Source organism: Pongo abelii, chromosome 12 (genome assembly GCF_028885655.2).
Source record: "Pongo abelii isolate AG06213 chromosome 12, NHGRI_mPonAbe1-v2.0_pri, whole genome shotgun sequence".
Lineage (NCBI taxonomy): Eukaryota > Metazoa > Chordata > Mammalia > Primates > Hominidae > Pongo > Pongo abelii.
The window spans coordinates 131,230,224-131,254,077 of NC_071997.2; the positions used below are offsets into that span (position 1 = coordinate 131,230,224).

The 23,854-nt window shown below is 50.5% G+C and overlaps 1 protein-coding gene across 14 annotated transcripts in view; it reads left to right on the plus strand.

The window, feature by feature from the left end:
• Nucleotides 1-12,777, plus strand: part of MYT1L (myelin transcription factor 1 like) — a 544,402-nt gene extending 531,625 nt beyond the window's left edge. For 11 of the 14 annotated variants that reach the window (XM_054548446.1, XM_054548453.1, XM_054548456.1 and 8 more), the window contains 2 exons: nucleotides 9,440-9,583; nucleotides 9,893-12,777. In XM_054548446.1, coding sequence (XP_054404421.1) covers nucleotides 9,440-9,583; nucleotides 9,893-10,033 — 285 coding nt within the window. In that variant the 3' untranslated portion in view covers nucleotides 10,034-12,777. The remainder of the gene's footprint in view (nucleotides 1-9,439; nucleotides 9,584-9,892) is intronic. The other 3 variants (XM_054548454.1, XM_024242512.2, XM_054548455.2) reach the window with 1 other exon arrangement.
• The last annotated feature ends 11,077 nt before the right edge of the window (nucleotides 12,778-23,854 follow it).

A 23,854-nucleotide genomic window follows, 5' to 3' on the forward strand; every position in this document is an offset into this window, starting at 1 on the left:
GAGGTGTCCTGTCCTGTTACAAATGAGGTCTCCATTCTAGCCCCTCCCCAGCAGGCCACGGTGTGATGAGGTTCTCAGGGGATGCTGACCAGCCTCCATGAAGGTTGCTCGGTTTGCTGGGAATGAGCCCCGAGAACTGGATGGAGATGAGGATGGTGTCACCGCTAGCCGCCTACGTGATGATGCTGTCCTCCTAACAAACTCCGAGGGGCTCCCTTATTATCCCCCCTCCGTAAATGAAGAGGTTGAGGCTGGGGAAGGTTGAGGGCCTTTCCCATGGTCAGCCAGGTGTGGTCAACAGCTCTGCTCAACAGGTGGTTTCTACCCACTGGACACAGCTTTCCCAAGGATGGAGACATCCTCTGGGGCTGGGGCCCCACCAAGCAACGGAAAGGGATTTCCAGGCCCCCCATGGGTACCAAGGATGAGGCCAAGGGTGGGAACTCCCCAGCAGGCCATGTGGCTGCTGCCCGGGCATTTTGATGCCAACCTACTTCCCCAGAGGGCATCACTGCCTTGATCTCACAGACCTGGTAGCCCCAGGGGCTGTGTTCAGGCCTTCCCAGAGTCTCGCATTGGCCTGGCTGGGGCTCACCCAACACAGGTTGGAATTTCCCTTAAGACTTACCTGAACGTTGGGCTTGGGGAATGGAGTAACAGCCTGTGGCATTCCTCACCCCCGGGACCAGCTGAGGCCATGGAGGCGGCATCTTGGACTGTATAGGAGACTCCATGGCTGCCCGAGCACTCAGGAGCTGCTGTCCGGGAGAGAGTAGGAGGTGACCAAGTCAGCAAAGATTGTTTAATTGGGACAGATCAAAAATTCACCCTTGAGTATTACTCCGTTCTCACACTGCTAATAAATACTTGAGACTGGGTAGTTTATAAAGGAAATGGGTTTAATGGACTCACAGTTCCGCACGGCTGGGGAGGCCTCAGGAAATTTACAATCATGGCAGAAGGTAAAGAGGAAGCAAGGCACCTTCTTCACAAGGTGGCAGGAAGGAGAAGTGCAAGCAGAGGAAATGCCAGAAGCTCATAAAACCATCAGATCTTGTGAGACTCACCCACTATCACGAGGACAGCATGGGGGAACGCCCCCATGATTTAATTACCTCCACCTGGTCCTGCCCTTCACAGGTGGGAATTATAGGGATGATAATTCGAGGTGAGATTTGGGTGGGGACACAGAGCCAAACCATATCAAGTTGTATTCTGTTTATGAGGGTGACAAGCCTGAAAATCTTATTTCCTCCTTTGAATGGCACCTTTCGGGGCACTCTGATGAGGCAGAATGTCCTTTTCTGTCCAGGGTGTTGAGTCCATGGTCTACTGGGGCAACCCCATTCCAGTAGGATGCCGTTCAGGAAGGGAGTTCTTCCCACTTTCCAAAACCCCTCCCTCGGCAGTGAAGGCCTACTGCTCCGTGGCTGTCCATGAGGGATGGACGGCAGCTCTGATGCCAGCTGTGGATGAAGTACTGGGGCTGGGGCTCAGCCGAGGGCTGAGTAGGCTTAGAGGTCATGCCGCCTGGATCTGAGCCCTAAAGGACAATGCATGTGCCTACACACGCTGCTTAGAGTAGGAACCCCAGGCACGCTCTGCACCTGCACGGGCTGGGCACCCCCTCAGGAAGCACTCAGGTCTGTGTCTGTTCTCACTGGCTCCTTTGTGCCTTTCTTTATCTCTGAGATGAGTAGTTGCTCCTAACAGCATCTATTTGGACCTGATGTCAAAAATGAATGTGAAGAGTTCATATTTATTCTCACTGACTCGGCTGATGAGAGAGGTGACTTCCCAGATGTGCCCAGGGATGGACCTTCCTCTATTCTAGAAGGGATGGGAATGCGCTGAGCCGGAGCCCCCCAGCTCTGCAGCTCTCAGGATCGGATGATGAGCTCCAGTTTAGAAGTTGTTCTGTGAGCACCAGGCCTGAGCTCAGAGACAGGCAGCTGCTGATACAGGCAGCTTAGAGCCTGATGTTCTTTAAACGGGTTAGACCTGGGGCAAAACTTACTAGAAAACACTGTGCGCCCACAGCCAGGAGCCCTCCTTGCTGCCTGTGCCTCAGCCACTGCCCGGGGAGTATGGAGGAGGAACGTGGGGCAGGCCAGCTCTCCAGGGCATAAAGCGGCCCTGCCTGATGGCCCCGGCCTTCCTGCAGCAGCCTTCATGCCCCTTGCATTTTCCTTTAGAAGGTCCTGACTTTCCCGTGCCTCTCAGGCCCGCACACCCTCAGGGAGCATGGCCAGGAAGGGGAACTGGCCCAGACCCCATGTTTTCTTGTCCACTCTGACCCAAGAGAAGGGCAGACTTCTCCCAGTGCCCCATGACATGTTCAAGACACACTGACACGAGGATGCAGACCTGTGCACAGAGCCCAAGCCAGAGATGACACAGGGCTGCAGGCCTGTCCCAAGTCCAAGCCATGAGATAACTGAGAAGTGGGTGCCCACGGCCCGATGTTCTCTCTGGAATGGGAGCGGAGGGAAGAACGGTAGAGTCAGTGCTCAGACCTGCAGCCCGGTGATGAGGGTCCTGCACAGGGAGAGGTCCAGATTTAAATCTGGTAAAGAACAAATCCAAGAGAAGGAGAAAGGAAACTCTGTCCAAGCCTTTATATTTCACGCCTGTGCTGGATGGGGAAGACCGCCACGCCTGTGCGGGATGGAGGGAGACCGCCGCGCCTGCGCCGGATAAGGGGGAGACCGCGGCGCCTGTGCCGGATAAGGGGGAGACCGCGACGCCTGTGCCGGATAAGGGGGAGACCGCGGCGCCTGTGCCGGACGGGGGGAGACCCCCGCGCCTGTACCGGATAAGGGGGAGACCGCCGCGCCAGTGCCGGATAAGGGGGAGACCGCCGCGCCTGTGCCGGATAAGGGGGAGACCGCCGCGCCTGTGCCGGATAAGGGGGAGACCGCCGCGCCTGTGCCGGACGGAGGGAGACGGCCGCGCCTGTGCCGGATAAGGGGGAGACCGCCGCGCCTGTGCCGGATAAGGGGGAGACCGCCGCGCCTGTGCCGGATAAGGGGGAGACCGCCGCGCCTGTGCCGGATAAGGGGGAGACCGCCGCGCCTGTGCCGGATAAGGGGGAGACCGCCGCGCCTGTGCCGGATAAGGGGGAGACCGCCGCGCCTGTGCCGGATAAGGGGGAGACCGCCGCGCCTGTGCCGGATAAGGGGGAGACCGCCGCGCCTGTGCCGGATAAGGGGGAGACCGCCGCGCCTGTGCCGGATAAGGGGGAGACCGCCGCGCCTGTGCCGGATAAGGGGGAGACCGCCGCGCCTGTGCCGGATAAGGGGGAGACCGCCGCGCCTGTGCCGGATAAGGGGGAGACCGCCGCGCCTGTGCCGGATAAGGGGGAGACCGCCGCGCCTGTGCCGGATAAGGGGGAGACCGCCGCGCCTGTGCCGGATAAGGGGGAGACCGCCGCGCCTGTGCCGGATAAGGGGGAGACCGCCGCGCCAGTGCCGGATAAGGGGGAGACCGCGGCGCCTGTGCCGGATAAGGGGGAGACCGCGGCGCCTGTGCCGGATAAGGGGGAGACCGCGGCGCCTGTGCCGGATAAGGGGGAGACCGCCGCGCCTGTGCCGGATAAGGGGGAGACGGCCGCGCCTGTGCCGGACGGAGGGAGACGGCCGCGCCTGTGCCGGATAAGGGGGAGACCGCCGCGCCTGTGCCGGATAAGGGGGAGACCGCCGCGCCTGTGCCGGACGGAGGGAGACGGCCGCGCCTGTGCCGGATAAGGGGGAGACGGCCGCGCCTGTGCCGGATAAGGGGGAGACGGCCGCGCCTGTGCCGGATAAGGGGGAGACCGCCGCGCCTGTGCCGGATAAGGGGGAGACCGCCGCGCCTGTGCCGGATAAGGGGGAGACGGCCGCGCCTGTGCCGGATAAGGGGGAGACCGCCGCGCCAGTGCCGGATAAGGGGGAGACCGCCGCGCCAGTGCCGGATAAGGGGGAGACCGCCGCGCCTGTGCCGGATAAGGGGGAGACGGCCGCGCCTGTGCCGGATAAGGGGGAGACCGCCGCGCCTGTGCCGGATAAGGGGGAGACCGCCGCGCCTGTGCCGGATAAGGGGGAGACCGCCGTGCCTGTTCCGGACGGAGGGAGACGGCCGCGCCTGTGCCGGACGCGGGGAAGGCCTCCCCTGTCACTCTCTGCGGAAGGGATTGCATGTTACATCTCAAGCCCAGGAGTGTTCTTACTAAAACTTGGAAAGGTATTTTTCACTGTTCAATTGTGAGAATTCAAATTAGGACAAACGCAATTTTATTTAATTGAGAAGATGAGTTTTCCAATTTGGAATGTGTTTAAACACTATTTGGGGTCCAATTAGTGCGACCAACACAGTTCCTATGTGGCTGAAAAATCCATTCTTAACGCTTGGCAGCTTGAAAAGAAGAGTCTGCCTCGGGGTCTTCACCTCACACAAACGCAATCAGAAGTCCAGACACCTGGCCGGGCGCGGTGGCGGTGAAACCCTGTCTGTACTAAAAATAAAAAAATTTAGCCGGGCGTGGTGGCGGGCGCCTGTAGTCCCAGCTACTCGGGAGGCTGAGGCAGGAGAATGGCGTGAACCCAGGAGGTGGAGCTTGCAGTGAGCCAAGATCGCGCCATGGGCGGGAAAAAAAAAAAGAAGTCCTGACACCGGTCCCTTCCCAGTCTCTAACGCAGGCTTCCTCCGAGGGTGGCCCAGCACCAGCAGAACGGCCGAGGTGCCTGTGGGGTCTGCTGTTTCCCCAACCCCATTCAACTGGATTCAGTGTGGCCTCAGCTTCAAGGGCTGAGGCACCCAGGCTGGGCACACCCAAGCCTTGGTTCTGGACTCCAAGATTCCCCAGACACATCTCATCCGATTCAACTCAGTTCACACCAGAGCCTGGAGCAGAGACAAGAAAAGCTTGCCCTCGGCCCCAGGGGACACCCAGAAGTTGCTTGTTATCAGAATCCGGGAAAAAAGAAAACTGCCGCTGAGGAAGAGAGAGCAGAGGACTCAAGTGCTGGGCACCGCCCGGGCAAGCGGCATTTGTGTGAACCACATGAGTGCTGAGAGCCTGAGTTTGAGACCCCACCGTGGGGGCCTGGAGCAAGGAGCCCGAAGAGAGACGGCGGGAGTCCTGCAGACACGGGAGGTGGAGGAGAGAAAGGAGCACTCCCGGCACAGGAAACAGCAGGAACAGAAGGAGGATGGCTCGGAGCCGGCTGGGAGGCTGGGATGCTGCCCCCCGTGGCCCAAACAGCAGGCGTTTGTCAGGGAGGTGGGGGTGGGGGTATTTGAGTATAAAAGGGAGCTCGTGTTTTCAGGACAGGCTATTCACAAGAAATCCCCCAGCTCCTGGTGCGAGGGCGCAGATGGACCAGCGTGAACAGCCCTGTGCAGCTTGACTTCTTCTAAGATTGGCAGGTCAGTTAATCCCACAGCCTGCACCGCTTTCAGATGATGGCTGTTCTCCCTGGGGCTAAGCCTCTCTGTGATCCAGCCTCCCTGGTCAGCACGGGCATGGGCAGGAGGTGGTCCTCCCTGCACGAGGACACTTTCCTTGGGGTTACGCCCTTCCACCACCCCACTGCCAATGCCTTGGGATTCCCAACCATTTTACCCTTTTTCCGGAAATGTTTGCTAAACACATCACGCCGTCAAGGTACTGAGTCTAGACCAGGGATTGGCAAACATTTTCTATAAAGGACCAGATGGCAAATATTTTAGGCTTCTGGACCACGCAGCTGTGTTGCAGTGTGACAGCCTCACAACACATGTGTGAGTGTGACCCTGTTTCAACACAGCATCACATGGTGCCGCAGTCGGAATTTAATAGCTCTTATATGTTACAAAATGCTGTTATTCTTTTGTTTTTTTTCTTACCACTAAAAAATGCAAACGCCATTCTTAGCTCAGTCTTAGCTTTCAATGTCAGGCCCCGGGCTAGAGTTGACCTTTCTCTGCTCCAGGTGTGGTCAGACTGTGTAATCTAAGAAACGCTGAGGTTCGGAAAGACAGAGGGTGTGGACAAGTCTGTAAAAATGCGGGTTTGGGCCTAGACTGGCCATCAGGCTGTTGCTGACGCAGGAACTTTCTTGAGAAGATCCGAGAATGCACTGCTTCCTGGCAGCCTGAAAAACCTTTGGTGTTTCTTAAACAATCAAAAACAGAACCCACCTTCGTCAGAGGGCTCCCTGCTTTACCACAGGCAACTCGATGTTTCTGGAAATGCAGACTCAGATTCACCAGCGCACATCACTGACGACGGCCGAGGTGGCCGGCCCACCTCCCAGCCAGGCCCCCAGACCCACTCGTGACACAGGCCCCTCCCCATGTAAGCACCTGTGATCCAGGGACGCCTTCTGAGTGCCAAGAACCATGTACTGTGGCTGCTGTGGGTTGGGTTTGGAAGGGAGACACCGGCCTCTGTGCCCCTCCCCAGCCTGCTCAGCCCCATCCTCCGAGGAGGCCTAGCGTATGAGGGCCTGGGCGGAGCCCCTACATCACCTTTCTCAGCAGTGCTGTCTCCCATGACCGCCACAGTGTGCTGGCCGCTCCAAGACGTTCTGAGAGGGTTCCCCTTTATTCTGGGCCCCTAAGGCTGGGTCAGAGTCCCCAGGAATAACAAATGTCTTCTCACTGCAAACATGCCTCACATCTCAGTGTGAGTTGATGTTGTGGGGAAGGAGCATTACTTCCATTTTCCAGAAAAAGAGCCCACAGTTTGTCTGGCTAGGATAGTAAGGAACGGGCAGCAGTGACCCTGAGACACTCAGCTTCTTGCCACCCTGGAGGAAGGCCTCAGGCAAGCGAACGTGTGTCCACGTGCAGGAAGCCCGGGGCCCTGCGTGTGTGGCTGGAGATGCAGGAGATTCTGGGGCCACCGGGGATGCCCTTGAGGGAGGTGAGGCTGCAAGACCTGGCAGATACCCGTTGGTTCCGGTTTTGGGTCTCCAGACATCCCCTCTGACCCTGGACGGGGCTCGCCAAGCAGCCTGGTTCAGGAGATGATCATTTTGGCCAGGGCTTTGATGGGATGTTTGTTCAAACTGCACATTTTGTTCCACAGCTAAGTGGATTCAACACAATGAGATTTGTTCCATTTTGAGAAAAGCAAAGCATTTATAAGCACGGGAGCCCCCACCTCCCACCCCCATCCCAGCCACAGACCCGGGTAGCGTGGGAAGAAACAGCCTAACTCCTGAGTCTCACAGAGATTCCTGAACACAGGAAGATGTCTCTGCCTCTGCAGAAGGGGCTAGACTTTCCAGCAGAGAACATAGGTTGAAGTAGGAATGGATCTAAAATGTGTCCCCAAGAATTTTGCTAGGGACAATGAGACAGGGTGCCACCCCTGCCTTGGGCACCCCACAGGCTGCTTCTCTGCTAAGCTGGGGGAGAAGCTGGACTTCCCTTTACTCTGGGCCCCAAGACCAGATCAAAGGCCCCAGGAATAACAAATGTCTTCTCACCGCAAACACACTGCACATCTCCGTGTGAGTTCATCATGCAAGGAGCATTATTCCCATCTTCCAGAAAAAGAGCCCACACTTTGCCTGGCTAGGATAGTGGAATAGCCAGAAGCACCTCTGAGACACTCAACCAGAGGTGAGCTGGGCTGGGCTCATCCAGGAGGGCCCGCTGAGGACCAGCAATGGGGAGGCCTCTGCAGGGTTCCCTCAGCACAGACAGGAGGGGCCGAGGGGCCTGGAGCAGCCGCCAACTGGGAAAGCCACCAGATGCAAAGGGCAGGAGCCGCCCTCTGCTCAAGGAAACTGCAGAGGTGCTCATCCTGCTGCTGGCCTTCCCCCTGCGTGTACCTTTTTAAAAACCTCGGGACCTGGGCAATGACGCCTCATCCTAGATTAGATTCCATCATAGAAAATGTCTGCTTACACTGACGTCATCTCTAGTGAGGTCCCAGCCACAGCTGCCACCAGCTGTGAGTGCAGGCACGTGGCCGCCCAGGAAGGGCTACAGAACACTCTGGAAGACAAGCACCAGGCACGCAGCCCTTCAGGGCCCACTCAGGAGTCGTGGGAGGGCAGGCATCCACTCCTGAGCCTGCAAGGGGGTGGCTGGGAGGGGAACATTAATTTGATAAATAATCCCAAAGAACACGAATGAGAAGGTCACCCAGGACGTGCATGGAAATAAAGCTGTGTGATTTCGGTGGGTTCTCCACAGGACGCTGTCCCTGCAGGAATGGTGGGGCTGTGATTCCTTCCAAGAAGAAGGCCCGCCCTCCCCACTTCATCCTGGAGGGCATCTCCGAGGGGCTCCAGTTTTCTAACAGACGGTCTGGGCCTGAGGCTGGTGACTGGGAGAACCCGGGATTTGACCCAGTACAGCCAAGGGAGGGCCAGAACATAGGAGAAGGCAGGGCCGAGAGGGAGAGGAAAGACTCGTGAGAGGAGTTGGGAATGACATGTCAGGGAAGGAGAGGAGCGGGCAGGCCAGGCAAGCCAGCCCTGGACTCTGCAGGTCGGCCCGGTCTTCCAGGGAGAAGCCCCAGATCACGCACGGCAGAGGCACCCCTGGGTGCCAGAGGCAGACACCCCCATGGGCAGGGCAGCTCCCCGCCTGCTGCGTGTGAAGCTAGTCCTGTGCGGTTATAGGCAGAGGCCCTGAACTCAATCCCCTTGACCTTGTTGATACTTAAATTATCTCTGGAATATGCAAGGAAGGGTCCGTGGTGGGCCTTTTTCCTTAGAGAAATGCAGGAAGAGCACCCTGTGGGCACAGTGCCAGCCTGGTGCCATCTGAAGAGACAGTGACAGCCCCACACAGAAATGAGCATTGGAGGACTTAGCTGTGGCAGAATTTTATTCAGGCTGGAAAGGAGAAGTATTCGCATCAAGTCAGTAGAACACTAAGCCCCCTACACACTGCAGTCCCATCAGGCCGGCTGAGAGAACAGGATCGCGCGAGGAAACAGTCTCAGCTCCCCAGTTGTCAAGTGCAATGAATCCAAAGCATAGGCAGCAGGTCCTTCAATGACAAGCTCTCACCGCTGAAGCCTTTTTCTTTTCTTTTTTTTTTTTTTTTTTGTGAGACGGAATCTCGCTCTGTCACCCAGGCTGGAGTGCAATGGTGTGATCTCAGCTCACTGCAACCTCCACCTCTCGGGTTCAAGCTATTCTCATGTCTCAGTCTCCCGAGTAGCTGGGATTACAGGCGCCTGCCACCACGCCCGGCTAATTTTTGTATTTTTAGTAGAGACAGGGTTTAACCATGTTGGCCAGGCTGATCTTAAATTCCTGACCTCAAGTGATCTGCCTGTCTTGGCCTCCCAAAATGCTGGGATTCCAGGCGTGAGCCACAGCGCCCAGCCCAAAGCCTTTCTCCTTCAGCGAGAGGCCCCTTCTTCGCACCCAGTAGACCGTGGCCCCCAGCAACGACCACGCGCTCCTAGGTCCTCCTGGTGTTACATGTCACGCACACTTGTGCGTTTCAGATTACCACGATGGAGAGCAACCTGAAGACCATCGAAGAGGAGAACAAAGTGATTGAGCAGCAGAACGAGTCTCTCCTCCACGAGCTGGCGAACCTGAGCCAGTCTCTGATCCACAGCCTGGCTAACATCCAGCTGCCGCACATGGTAAGTGACTGAGCACGCAAGGCAGGAATGTGGAGTCCTCCACAGCGCACAGCCTAAAGTAGATGCCGTTTTTATTGTTACTTTCATGGTTCTTCAGCCTTTGGCAAATGTGGTTACCACCCCGAAACCATACCATTAACTGCTAGAAACATGGGCGGGGCTGACCCCAGAAACTTAAGTGTGCTCTGAGCCGGCCTTTGAAATAGTATAAAACCAGGGGCACTATGCTATGATACTATTTTATGCTTTTGTAAATATACTATTAAGAAAATAAAAGTTGTATATGAACTACTATTTAATATCTCGTAGGATCCAATCAATGAACAAAATTTTGATGCTTACGTGACTACTTTGACGGAAATGTATACAAATCAAGATCGTTATCAGAGTCCAGAAAATAAAGCCCTACTGGAAAATATAAAGCAGGCTGTGAGAGGAATTCAGGTCTGAACAGCTGCTGTAGTGATGAAACTCTTGCTTAAAAAGGATGCCTCTTGTTTTTTGCTGCTGTAACTTACCAGAAAGTGTTCTATATTTATTTCTGTTTGAAACAGTGTTATGCTTACAAGACTTCATAATGATTTTATGTCTTGCTTTAAAGATAGTACCTGCAGAATAGTTTTTGAATACACCCACATTTTGTACGTTTCCATGTAAGCTGACATAGTGTTCTGCCATGTAATGTTTATAGCTGCTGATGTATGCACATTTGGGGGTATATCTATTTCTGAAGAGGTAAGCTGATCAAAATAAATAGAGTGTAAATTCTTTTTAATGCTTTAGTGATTAAATGTTTTAGTATTTTGAACTGAAATGGACACACAAACACACACACACACACAAACCCACAGCTTTGAATGATCATGTTGTGGCCGAGCAGCCGCTTTTTAGACGTTATCATTTTGCCTCATGTTGGAGGACTTTATGGAATTTAAGAAATACATTTTGTGTGCATATTGTTTCATAGCAAGAATTGGTTGCAAAAATGCTTTATTTTTGAACAATGCTTGGAAATATTATGTGACTTTTTTGTTTGTTTGTTTTAGGAGGATGGTGTATGGTGGGGGCAATAAATGAGGTTTTTTGCATTCCAAGGAAATGGCATATGGATTAACTGTAAGAAATGAAATAAGTAATTTATTGTAAGACAACATCAAGCCATGGAAACTTGGCAGAAGATTCAAAGCAGCTTAAACAGCACTTTTAAATTAACTCCTAAGCATTACATGGTGTGACTATGGAAACTCCAGTTAAGACAGGATCTTATCAGAGGTGGACAACGTGAAGATTTCCTTTTCCATTTTCAATAAACTTTGGAACAACCTTCTCGTATCTCCCCTAGAGTTTCGTGCCCCTCTGAACTGTCTGTTATTGCAATGTAGTTTATCAACAGAATTTGTGTGTTTTCGATTTAAGCTAAAAGATAATTTAAGAACATTTATTTCCCCTTTTCACTTTAAAAAATTATGATTATTCCTATTATTGTTATGAACCTTCTTATTTTACATTTGAGGGATAAAGGCAAATGATTTGTGAGTCTTCTAGTTACTGGGCCGAGTTTTCTGCTGGATCTGGTGGGAAGGCAGCTTGGTAAAGTTTCTCTCCTGCTCCCCCCGCCCGACTTTGACTCTGAATGAGCATTTGGTCCTATTCAGAGGACTCTTACCACGACGTTTCTGTTCTACACTTGGTTGAAGACCAGTTGACCATAGAGCATTTGCAGAGCCTTGTTGTTTGATTTCTTGTGACTATTCTAAGAATGAATGCAATCAGATTTAAAAAGTAACTAAATATACTTCAGCACTTTTTTGCTTTAAACTAGATCATCTTAGACTTGTTTATACCTTCCAGATTTGATTGTTTTACTCCAAATGACTGCACTATATGTATGCATAAGACCACTTTTGAGCGCTGCGTTCCCCCTTCTGAGTAGTCCTTTGACGATGTGTTGTGTTTTCTGATGTTGACTTGATTTCCATTTAATAGCATCTCTTCCTTCCATGTCTTGATGTTATGCAGAAAGTACAGACGTACTTTAAATTTTTGTTATGAAATAAAAAAAAGATGGGTTTTGTAAAAATAAAAAAAAATATTTTTAGCAGAACAGGACTTACAGGGTCATTGTCCCCACAATGTGCCAGTCGACTATTTGCACTTACCTTGTCCTATATATCCGTACGGAGGTGTGCAATTCCTCGTGTCAGTAGCCTTGTGACACTGAACCTGGATGGATTATAGAGGAGCCCTCACGGCTGATCAATAATGTTGCGAAGGGAGACTACAGGGATCTCACGACAAATATTCTGATACAATACTCAACCTCGGTATATATATATGTATAAATATATGTATATCCCAGCGGCACTTTATACTGTTCACTGTACAAAAGCTTACAGTTTTCCACAAGGACTTTAATAACTAGCTGGGAAAAAGATGATGTAATTACTTCGGGGCTCTGCGGAACCTTCTCTGTACAGCGCCCCCTTTCTGTTGTGCTATTGGTTGCAGCTGCCATGCTCAGAATGCGTTTTGAGAGCTGAAGCAAGGTGCTTGCAGTCACCTGAGGCCGTCCGTGTGGCCCAGGGCCCCAGCCGCCTTTAGGGCCCCCATTGTTCATAACAGCATATGCATTTCCCCACCGCGTTGTGTCTGCAGCTTCTTTGCCAATATAGTAATGCTTTTAGTAGAGTACTAGATAGTATCAGTTTTGGATTCTTATTGTTATCACCTATGTACAATGGAAAGGGATTTTAAGCACAAACCTGCTGCTCATCTAACGTTGGTACATAATATCAAATCAAAAGTTATCTGTGACTATTATATAGGGATCACAAAAGTGTCACATATTAGAATGCTGACCTTTCATATGGAATTATTGTGAGTCATCAGAGTTTATTATAACTTATTGTTCATATTCATTTCTAAGTTAATTTAAGTAATCATTTATTAAGACAGAATTTTGTATAAACTATTTATTGTGCTCTCTGTGGAACTGAAGTTTGATTTATTTTTGTACTACACGGCATGGGTTTGTTGACACTTTAATTTTGCTATAAATGTGTGGAATCACAAGTTGCTGTGATACTTCATTTTTAAATTGTGAACTTTGTACAAATTTTGTCATGCTGGATGTTAACACATCTTACTCTAAATAAAAAAGGTGTTGCCACATTTGTAGCACGAAGGATCTCTAACCCGGGTCTGCGTCTTCACTTGAGTCTGGGAAATGCTGTCTGGGGCCCCGTGGGATCCACTCGAAGCTTTTCACTCCAACTTAGTTGCTTTTAACATTTTTACCTGTTTGATTCTCAACTCCGAGGCATATAGAAGTCAATGACTTTTAGAAAACTGTGTGAGTGTCTCGGCATCCCCACTGGGCTGTCCTTTTCCCATTTGCTGTCGCTCCTGCCCCTCGCTGGGCTAGGCCATCTGAAAGCGAGCCTGGATGGAGGACATGGCGCCTCCCGGCACAGGGCTCCCCTGGGCAGGGAATTCTCCACCAGCAGCCCTGCAGCCACCACACTTGGGGGCGTTGCCATTGTGCATGCGTCAGCATCTCAGCGCCCCCAGGCAGGGCAGTCACGTCCTTTGTAGAGCCTTTCTTCTGGAATCCAGTCAAGGAGGCGCACTGCTCCCAGCTGGTCCGTCCCTGTCCCTGTCACCTCCTTATTACTGAGCAGACTCTCAACCTGCCTGTCTCCCAGAGGAGGCGCACTGCTCCCAGCTGCTCCGTCCCTGTCCCTGTTCCTGTCCCTGTCACCTCTTATTACTGAGCAGTTTCTCAGCCTGCCTGTCTCCCAGAACACAGACAGTTTTCAACTGCCCAGGGCCATTGTTTTACAAAATGTCCCAAACTGGCTGCCACCTCCTGACTGATTCAGGTTAACTGGGAGATGTGTCCTTCTCCAGTTTCACGTCAGGGGAGCAGAAGGACAGGCAGCCCATCGTTGGTTACCTGGGTGTTGAAAGATGATGCCTTCTAACTTCCATGCTGTTGGCAAGGATCTTAGCAGCAAGTCACCCATGAAACTTAAATTGCCCTTCAAATATAATCTAACAATGAATTACCCACTTTCACATCAACTATATTAGTAAACGTCATGGTTTAAAATTCCAAAAATACCCTCCTCTCATAGACACAATCACCCAAAATATAAAATTTGAGAAAGGGACTCTGATAACCTTAGTTAAATTTCATAATCTATTCCCAGTGGTACCTTCAGCTGCTTCACGATTCAAGGTCCTCTGAGCACTTCTTATAAGCTAGTGTGTTCTGATGGCTCATTTGCAACAGCACTGCTTCCTGGAAGCACTGGTGATTGCAGTGAGTCCCCCTCCAGTCCTTGGTAGAGTCCTCAGAGCTGACAGAAGAGAGGGGCGACTCTCACTCCTATGACCCTGCGTCTCTGTCTCTCTAGACCCGCAGGGTGGAAGAAGCTGTCAAAGGCTGTCTTTAGGAACAAGCCAAGTTAATGATGTGGTGACTCAGGTCTGTCTGTTAGGATTATTAAAAGCTATTTTTCCATAGGAACAGTATGCCTGAGAATTGATGTCAATATTTTAGAGAGCAATTTAACAATATTTTCAAAAATCTTAGAAAATTTATATTTTGCCTCAATCTCAGTCTATACTAGAAATACCAAAACAATTACAAATGTACCAAAATCAATAAAAACAACCCTAAAGTCCTATTATAGAGGAATGATTAAGCAATTCATGATCCATGAATTTTATGGAGTACTAGAGAGCTCTTAAAATAATGGCTATAAAAACCTTTTAATAGGGGATTATGATAAAGTAGGTGAAGAGTACAGAAAAAAATTACAAATGCATGAAGGGGCAAGTTATCAACAAAAAGAGTTGGACTCTGTAAAATATTTGAAGAGATTTATTCTGAGCCGAATATGAGTGGCCATGGTCCATGACACAGCCCTCAGGAGGTGCTGAGAACATGTGCCCAAGGTGGTCGGGGCACAAGTTGATTTTATACATTTTAGGGAGGCATGAGACATCAATCAAATACATTTAAGAAATACGTTGGTTTGGTCCAGAAAGGTAGGACAACTCAAAGCGGGGGCTTCCAGGCTATCGGTGAATTTAAACATTTTCTGGTTGACAATCGGTTGAGTTTGTCTAAAGACCTAGGATTGATAGAAAGGGAAAGTTCAGGTTAAGATAAAGATTGTGGAAACCAAAGTTCTTTTGAAGTCTTATAGTGGCTCCCCTTAGAGACAATAGATGACTAATGTTTCCTATCAGATTTTACTTTATATATATATATATATATTTTTTTGAGACAGAGTCTCACACTATTGCCCAGGCTGGAGTGCAGTGGCACAATCTCGGCTCACTGCAGCCTCCACCTTCTGGGTTCACACAATTATCCTGCCTCAGCCTCCCGAGTAGCTGGGATTACAGGTGCACACCATCACATCGGCTAATTTTTTGTATTTTTAGTAGAGACGGGGTTTCACCATGTTGGCCAGACTGATCGTGAACTCCTGACCTTGTGATCCTCCCACCTCAGCCTCCCAAAATGCTGAGATTAGCACGTGAGCCACTGCGTCCGGCCTTCCGATTCGGATCTTAGTTAATCTCTTCAGGATTGAGAGGGCCTGGAAGAAAAAGATCAGTTATATTAACAGAGATTCTTTACAGATGCAAAATTTCCCCCTACAAAGAACAGCTTTGCAGGGCCATTTCAAAATATGGCAAAGAAACATGTTTTGGGGTAAAATATTTTGATTTTCTTCCTTGTCTTGTAATATTATGCCAGAGTCAGGTTGGAAAAGTAAGTCATGATATATAGGTTGAATAAAACCCATCTGATGAGAATTTATAGTTTGCAGGGCATGACTCCCCAGACCCCTTCAGTAGGAATTTGGGCAAGACAAAAAAAATCAGAGTTTAGTCCTCAGCCTTAGCAAAATAAACTTCTGAATTGGTTGAGACCTGTCTCAGTTACTTACTGGTTTACACAACACAGCTGGGTAATGAGGCAGAGTTCAGGGTCTTAAGGGAGAAGCAATTTAAGTATATGAAGATAATCAGGCTTTCATCCTTTGTATTTCACTTATTATGACACACACAAGTTATCAGTCACTGTTCAGACACTGAATCAAGCAGGAAACAACACAAATAAAACATCCCATCCTAATAAATGTAGTTGGCATAGACCTCCTTGTATAATAATAAAACAGGCACATGGCAGCTCCTGAGCACCCTGATTTTCAGTATCAAATAGAGTGACCTAAGGGGAAGCCTCACTGTTGGTCCTAATGAGGCCTCCCTGTGTGAGGCCAAATGTGGGGCATGCTGGACTTTCCTCTGGATGGAGTCACCTCTGGTCTCTGACCCCATCCTTGCATCCTAGTTTTTCATCCTCTTCTTGCTTTTTAATTGAATGAGTTTTTTCTTTCTAGAGCATTGTTCGTGTCCTTTCAGTTCCTTCAAATCTTCGTTGAGCAAGGTAAGGTAAGGAAATGAAGGATCAGTATTACCCACAAACACAGGGATGTGTGTGTGGATGGCCAGATAAAGGTGGGAAATTAATCAGAGAAGGAAAGAAGAGGGAAGGGCCAGTGATGGAATCAGGAAATTGAGAATTCCATCTTAGGGCCTGAAAGAGAGATAATCGAAGGTAAATCATGGCTATCAATACTTAGGGCCCAACAACTGTCCCCGGCTTCCACCACAGCTTTGTTTTCTGGCTGAATGCGGTGGGAGCCCGGCCTTCCTTAGGATCCGTCCCTCCCGTCGGAGGCCAGCAGCCTTGCCCAGCAACAGCAGAGAACCATGGTCTTTCCACAGGCTGCCAACAAAACATGTGAAGCATCTGATAAAAACCATGAGCGATCATAGTGTTTCCTCTTTCTAAGGAACAAATTGTTTCCTTCTCATGTGTGAGATACAAACAGCAGGCATTCAATTCATTTGCCCTCTTTGATATGTGGGGAACAAAACCACCCAAGACCGTCTGGGGAGACAGCCAGAGACGTGCCATAGTTAAACATCTCGTATGCCTCAGTCCCAAGCGAGGTGTCTTACACGGTTATCCCCACAGAAGGGGCCTCCTGACGCCTGAACAGCATCCGCCCCAGGACCCAGCTTTGTCAGGCATGTCTGACGGCAGAGGCCTTTCCCCAGGACCCAGATTTGTTAGGCATGTCTGACGGCGGAGACCTTTCCCCAGGACCCAGCTTTGTCAGGCATGTCTGACAGCAGAGGTGTTCCTGAGAAGTGTCTCACTGCAATGAGACGGGTCATGGAAAAGTCCAATCCTCTCCTCATCTTTTCCCAAAGAGAGAATCTCTGCCCTTCTACCCAGGAGGGGACCGTGTTGTAGTGAAGAGGACTCTGTCTCCCTCCTGTACTAGGAGTGACCTCTTAAAGAGAGATGTGGCCTAAGAATATTAGAATCCAAGTAAGATGTGACCTATCCAGAAAAGAAGGTTTAAAAAGAATACAGCATTGTCATGTTCAAAGATCTTCAGAACTTAAGAGCTAGTTTAAAGTTATTTAGATAGAATTTAGTGCAGAGGTTAATCGGGGGATATAGAAGTCTAGATGGAGGTTACTGACTTTACAAAGAAACTGAAAAATTGAAGTCGTGACACTACCTTAAAATGAGACCATAACTCAGGCACCATGTGTCTGCCCAGACACTCCCAGCCTGTCTCTCTGACAGTTTACAAAACCTCATCAAGCTGGGAAGGCCACCCCCAAAATTACTTGGGAGCCTCAAATTGTTTCCTTAGTAGGGTGGAAATAAGCAAAGACTGCCCAGATGACAACAGACAGAGGCTGCTTATCCCGAGCTCCTCAGAGTTAGGGAGGCGACCACCATCACTTGCATTTTCGCAGAGACTCCAGCAGGCTGGGCGTGGGAGCTTCCCGCGGAAGGGAAGGCACCCGGTGAGCCCCGAGGGAGGCTGCTGGCCTGGGAGCTGGGGCGGCAACTGGAATCGGGGCGTCCCGTGTGGGTGTTGGGGGAGCACGTTTGTCTTTCTCGGTGTGTCCTCAATGGGACATCAGGGCAGGAGTCGGGGCAGCTGTGAGCTGTTAAGCTCTGACCAGCTGGGGCTGATTGTTACGGCGCTGTTGCTCAGCTTTTTGGATCGTCACTAGGGACAGCGATCAGGATTCCTGCACGTCTGATTTGCAGATAGCAGGCGGGCATCCTGGGCTGTTCATTGCTGGTAAGGGCTTGGTTTCCTGTGCTAGTTGTGGGTCTGATGTCTGCTTTCACATGTGGTCGGTCCATTGTTCGCTTGTATTTTCATCTCTCAGTCGTAGGCATCTTTCAACGTTGCAAAAATTAGAATGAAGAAATAAAGCATTTTCTGTGTTAGAATTAGGCATATTTAGCATTTTAAGAATTGAAATATTTAAGAGAATCTGATCAATTAAAGTGACGCCTCAGCCATGAGACTAAAATTTCAATTGTGTATTTTTGTTACTGATGTAACTGTGATCCCTCCACGTGTGCACCCAGGCTCATTAAAAGAAACACAGCCCTGCTGCTTATCAGCTTTACTGTCAAAAAAAATACAAGGATGCAACAGACAGTGGAGCTTTTAGGGGAATGTGAGCACATCGCACTTGTAAAATCTGCATGGAAGGCTTAATGATGTTCAGTTCGCCACTTCGTGGACAGGACTGAAGGTTAATCAGAGGACCCCCTAAATCTCGATTGCTCACACCTGTAGTATTTAAACAAAAGAACAGCTTTTGTAAGTTGAGTTTTTAAAGCTTAAGGAAAGGCTGGGTGCTGTGGCTCATGTCTGTAATCCCAGCACTGTGGGAGGCCGAGGTGGGTGGATCACCTGAGGTCAGGAGTTCAAGACCAACCTGGCAAACATGGCAAAACCCCATCTCTAGTAAAAATACAAAAATTAGCCAGGCATTGTGGTGCACACCTGTAATCCCAGCTACTTGGAAGGCTGAGGCAGGAGAATTGTTTGGACCCGAGAGGCAGAGGTTGCAGTGAGCTGAGATCGCACCACTGCACTCCAGCCTGGGTGACAGAGTAAGACCTCGTCTCAAAATAAAATAAAAGCCTTAGAAAGAACTAGGATTTTTCAATGTGTCATTTTAAAGCTGAAGTAACTTCTATTTTGCATTAAAAAAAAATCTTTGAGTGGCCAGGCGCAGTGACTCATACCTGTAATCCCAGCACTTTGGGAGGCCAAGGCAGGTGAATCACCTGAGGTCAGGAGTTTGAGACCAGCCTGGCCATGGTGAAACCCCATCTCTACTAAAAACACAAAAATTAGCCGGGTGTGGTGGCTCACGCCTGTAATCTCAGCTACTCGGGAGGCTGAGGCAGTAGAATTGCTTGAGCCAGGGAGGCAGAGGTTGCCGTGAGCCGAGATCATGCCACTGCACTCCTGCCTGGCTGACAGAGTGAGGCTCTGTCTCAAAAAAAAAAAAAGAAAAAATTTTGAGCAAGGCCTCAAAGAAAGCAAAGCGTGTATTATCTTATTCTCACCTCCTTGGTGCTGGGAAAGACCCGCCTTGACTGAAGTCCGCTCAGGCTCCTTAGGCATTGTCCTTGTTGGGCCTGCCTCGCCCAGGTGTAGCAAAAATATTATGTTGGTTTAGAGAGAACCCCCACCCTCCACACCTGACCCCCTCCGTAGCTAACTGGGTTCCTCGTCTCTCCCCATCCCCAGGTGACGCCCGATCCTCCCGCTGCTGTGAGACCTTTCCTCACTCATCATAAGGCCACGACCTGGCTGACACTCCTAGAACGAAAGGCAGGTTAACAAGAGAAAAACACAACGCATTTCTTTAATCCAAGTTTTATGTAGCCCCTGAGGCTTCCAAAGGAAGACCCAAAGACCAAGGGAAAACTGAGATTCTGCTCGGATTCCATGAAGATGGGCGGCCATGCAGAAACACGATGGGGCAAAGGGAGAGATTGCCCAGCAGGGGCCCCAGCAAGGCCGCTCTGTCCATGTCCCTCTCAGCCTCTCTGGGTAGCACACTGTGGGGGCTCGGGGATCAACACCCCAGAATGTGGGGCTTTGACGTGTTGAACTGAAGAAACAGCCTCTCCAGGTCTCTGATCACCCTCCCTCATGTCCCATCTGAATCCCCTGTGTCCCAAAGCACAGAGTGAAGCTGCTCTCTGAGTCTGAACCCACCAAAGAAGGAAATGGTCACCCCTGTCTCTTCCCTGAGTTTTTCTCAGCTGGATTCCTGTCACGGAAAGAAAGACCAAAGTCTCAATCCACCTGGACAGACATGTGTCATAAGCCATTGTCTGCTCTGTGGGCCCGACAGACATTGCCTCAGATCACTGTATATTCTCCAAGCCCATTGAATTTCCCTAAAGGTCATTTACTACCCCCAATCTCATCCACACGCCCCATCTCCCTTTCCCCTAAAAGGGCGGGTGTATCAGTGTCTGTCCCATCGCATGGTGAGGCAGCCACTTCCTCACCCTGTGCATGTTCCTATCTGTGTGCCTTTACTCTTATTAATCGTCCTTTCACCAGTAGACTTTTAGCAAACCTTCAGAGGGTAAAAAGGGGATTTTCCCTTGGCCCCTACAGTTTCTTCCCTCTGTCTACGGGACAGGACCCTTCTGGAATGAGTATCTTGAAGGGAGAAGGGAGAGAGTGACCTTTCCAGGTTTTTTGGCTTGCTTTTGGGGAGGTGGCCTCTAGGTTCTAGGACCTGCCTAGGGGCATAGGAATTCCAGTTTCTACGACTGCTTTAGGGGAGGCTGAGGAGTGAGAGAGGATAATGAGAGACCACAGCCTAGCTTCAGAGCCTTTCAGCATCCTGCAACTCAAAGAACACCACAGCCAAGGCATGTACCTTGGGGTATCATGCTCTGAGCCCCAACATCTGCAAAGGTAGGTGTCATTATCTCCTTAGTGCACCACAGGAAACCAACTGAGAAAGCCAAATGCTTTGTCCCAAGTCACCGGGCAGGTGTGTGGCAGTGCAGAGAGCCCAGTCTGAGCCCCCTGCACCCTGAGAGCTGCCACCAGATGAGGAGCCCAGGGGAGTGTATGAGCTCCCTCCAATGCACCACTTCCTTCCATGAGACATCGGCCCATGTGCCTGTAGGGGACAGGAGGCAGGCAGTCCTGTGGGTGGCTCATGGGAAGAACAGCACCGTGACCACAGCAAGCTTGCAGCTCTCAAAAAAAAAAAAAAAAAGAACAAAGGAAAGAAAATTAAAAGTTAGGGCTGAAGGGGGAACTGGAACTAACATCAGAGGCTTTAAGTGTCTGCCACTGGGCTAGAAGGTGAGGTGGCCCCTTCCTGTGTGACATGGAGCCCAAGACAGGCTCTCCCTGTGTGGGAACTCGTGTAGAGCCCGCGGTCCCCATTCACGGCCCCGCAGGAGCTCACCAGGAGAGACTGCAGCAGCTCATCAAAGTCTGCGCTCTCCTCCTGGGGCAGGTGGGGCTCCAGTTCCCACACCCCTTCTCCTCAGGTGGAGCCTAAATAGAGCAGTCAGATATCAATCAGGTAACGGCAAACTGGTTTCTAGCCAATGGAACGTTATATGGGCAGGACTGCAGTGGTGGGGAGAAAAAATAAAATCCTTTTCCTCTACCCATCACAGTTTCCACAGCTGCGGCCTTGTAAATTAGACTCGCGAGAAACAGGTTAACATGAGAAAAACAGAAGTTTATTCACACACACCTCTCACAGGTACATACAGCAGCACCCAGTGTTGATAGTGCTGGGGTGGATAGGACTTGTGCTTATCCATCATCTCAGACCCAAACAAAGGCAAGGAGTTTTGAGCTTCTGGGTGTGGTTGGCAAATTACAGGAAAGTGAGCAGGGAAAGCAGGTAGGCCAGCCTCTGCTGGTGGGCCTCTGCTGGTGATGCTCTGCTGATGATGCTCTGCTGGTGGGCCTCTGCTGGTGAGGCTCTGCTGGTGAGCCTCTGCTGGTGATGCTCTGCTGGTGAAGCTCTGCTGGTGAGGCTCTGCTGGTAAGGTTCTGCTGGTGACGCTCTGCTGATGAGGCTCTGCTGCTGATGCTCTGCTGGTGATACTCTGCTGGTGAGGCTCTGCTGGTGAGGCTCTGCTGGTGATGTTCTGCTGGTGATGTTCTGCTGGTGAGGCTCTGCTGCTGATGCTCTGCTGCTGATGCTCTGCTGGTGATGCTCTGCTGGTGAGGCTCTGCTGGTGAGCCTCTGCTGGTGATGCTCTGCTGGTGATACTTTGCTGGTGAGGCACTGCTGGTGATGCTCTGCTGGTGAGGCTCTGCTGGTGATGCTCTGCTGGCGATGCTCTGCTGGTGATGCTCTGCTGGTGATACTCTGCTGGTGAGGCTCTGCTGGTGAGGCTCTGCTGGTGATGTTCTGCTGGTGATGTTCTGCTGGTGATGCTCTGCTGGTGAAGCTCTGCTGCTGATGCTCTGCTGGTGATGCTCTGCTGGTGAGGCTCTGCTGGTGAGCCTCTGCTGGTGATGCTCTGCTGGTGATACTTTGCTGGTGAGGCACTGCTGGTGATGCTCTGCTGGTGAGGCTCTGCTGGTGATGCTCTGCTGGCGATGCTCTGCTGGTGATGCTCTGCTGGTGATACTCTGCTGGTGAGGCTCTGCTGGTGATGCTCTGCTGGTGATGCTCTGCTGGTGATACTTTGCTGGTGAGGCTCTGCTGGTGATGCTCTGCTGGTGATACTTTGCTGGTGAGGCACTGCTGGTGATGCTCTGCTGGTGAGGCTCTGCTGGTGATGCTCTGCTGGCGATGCTCTGCTGGTGAGCCTCTGTTGGTGAAGCTCTGCTGGTGAGGCTCTGCTGGTGAGGCTCTGCTGGTGAGGCTGGCTTGCTGATTCAAGCCTGGCTTACTCCCCAGTAGGAGCTGCTGAGACTTCTGCTCTTCCTGGTGCAGAAGAAGGAGACATCTTTGACAAATGTAAATTTCCTTTGCAAAAAGAAAACTTGTTCCTGTTTTTAGAGCTTTTTCTGAATCTACTGTGAGGAAAGAAAATAACTTTTATCTAAGAAATGTGAACCCTTTCAAATTCTTAGGCCCAGAGAGGCTCAAATGAGACAGCAATCAGGACCCACCACCGCCCTGAGCTGTGTGTCCACCTCTTAAAACCATTCTCTGTTGCCATAGTAGCCTCCTTATGCCCCACCAGACACTGTAACCCCCTGCCTATAGCTTACCAATGTATCCGCAATCGCTAATCAATGCTATTGCTGCAAACCAATGAGAATTGCTGCAAACCACTTTGCACCAGCCCCTTTTCTGTCCCGCTTTTGCTTTTAAAAACCTGCCTATACCATTTAGCATTAGGTATATCTCCTAATGCTATCCCTCCCCCCTCCCCCCTCCCCCCACCCCACCAGCATGGCACATGTGTACATATGTAACAAACCTGCACGTTGTATACATGTACCCTAAAACTTAAAATATAATAATAATACAATTTTAAAAAAAACCAAAAAACCTCCCTATACCAAAGGCAGAACGGATCTCCTGGCCAAACCCAGCCAGGGTTGCCTGGGGCTGAGTACTGAGTGTCTGACCAGGGTTGCCTGGGGCTGAGTCTTCCAGGCTGCTGTCCTTGCTTTGGCTCAGGTCAACTCTTTAAATCACATTTTGTGCTTCTGCCTTTTCCTTCCTGTTAGGTCGACAGCTCGTTCACAATGTCCTTCAGCTCAAAATGATCTGGCAAAAGTAAAATACAGAAGTGGCTAAATCTCATGTCCCCCCTTGTTTGTCTTGTGTGTAGAAGGATCTTGACTCCCTGGGTCCCCATTAGGGCAAGTTTAAAATTGGAGCCAATATGCAAATGTCTGTGAAGCTGAAAGAAAGGTCGTTAAAGGACCAGAGACCTCAAAGATGAATTCCCTCCTGCTTGTCACAAGAGAGTTCCCTCCGCTGCAACCCTGCCCGTCTTGGTGTCATCTGCAACTTCTAACTCTCTTGTGTATGCGGGTCTGACCCTCCCAATTCTAGAAGCTCGGAATCTGAGAGCAGATGCCTTAGGAGAATTATACAGAGACAGCAGAGTTTTCACTTTAGAAAAGGCACTCAATATTTGTTAAAAGAGTAAACTTTGGAAAGCTGAAAGGACAGTTAAATGCATTGTTAAAAGGAAAACCTTAGCCAAATTAAATTTAACAGAGTTTAATTGAGCAATGGATGATTGGTGAGTCGGGCAGCCTCCTGAGCTAGAGAAGGCTCAGACTCCAGCACAGCCATGAAGTGGAAGATTTAGGGACACCAAAAGGAAAGTGACAGACAGAAAATGGAGGTAACAGCCGGACTGGTTTCGGCTCGGCA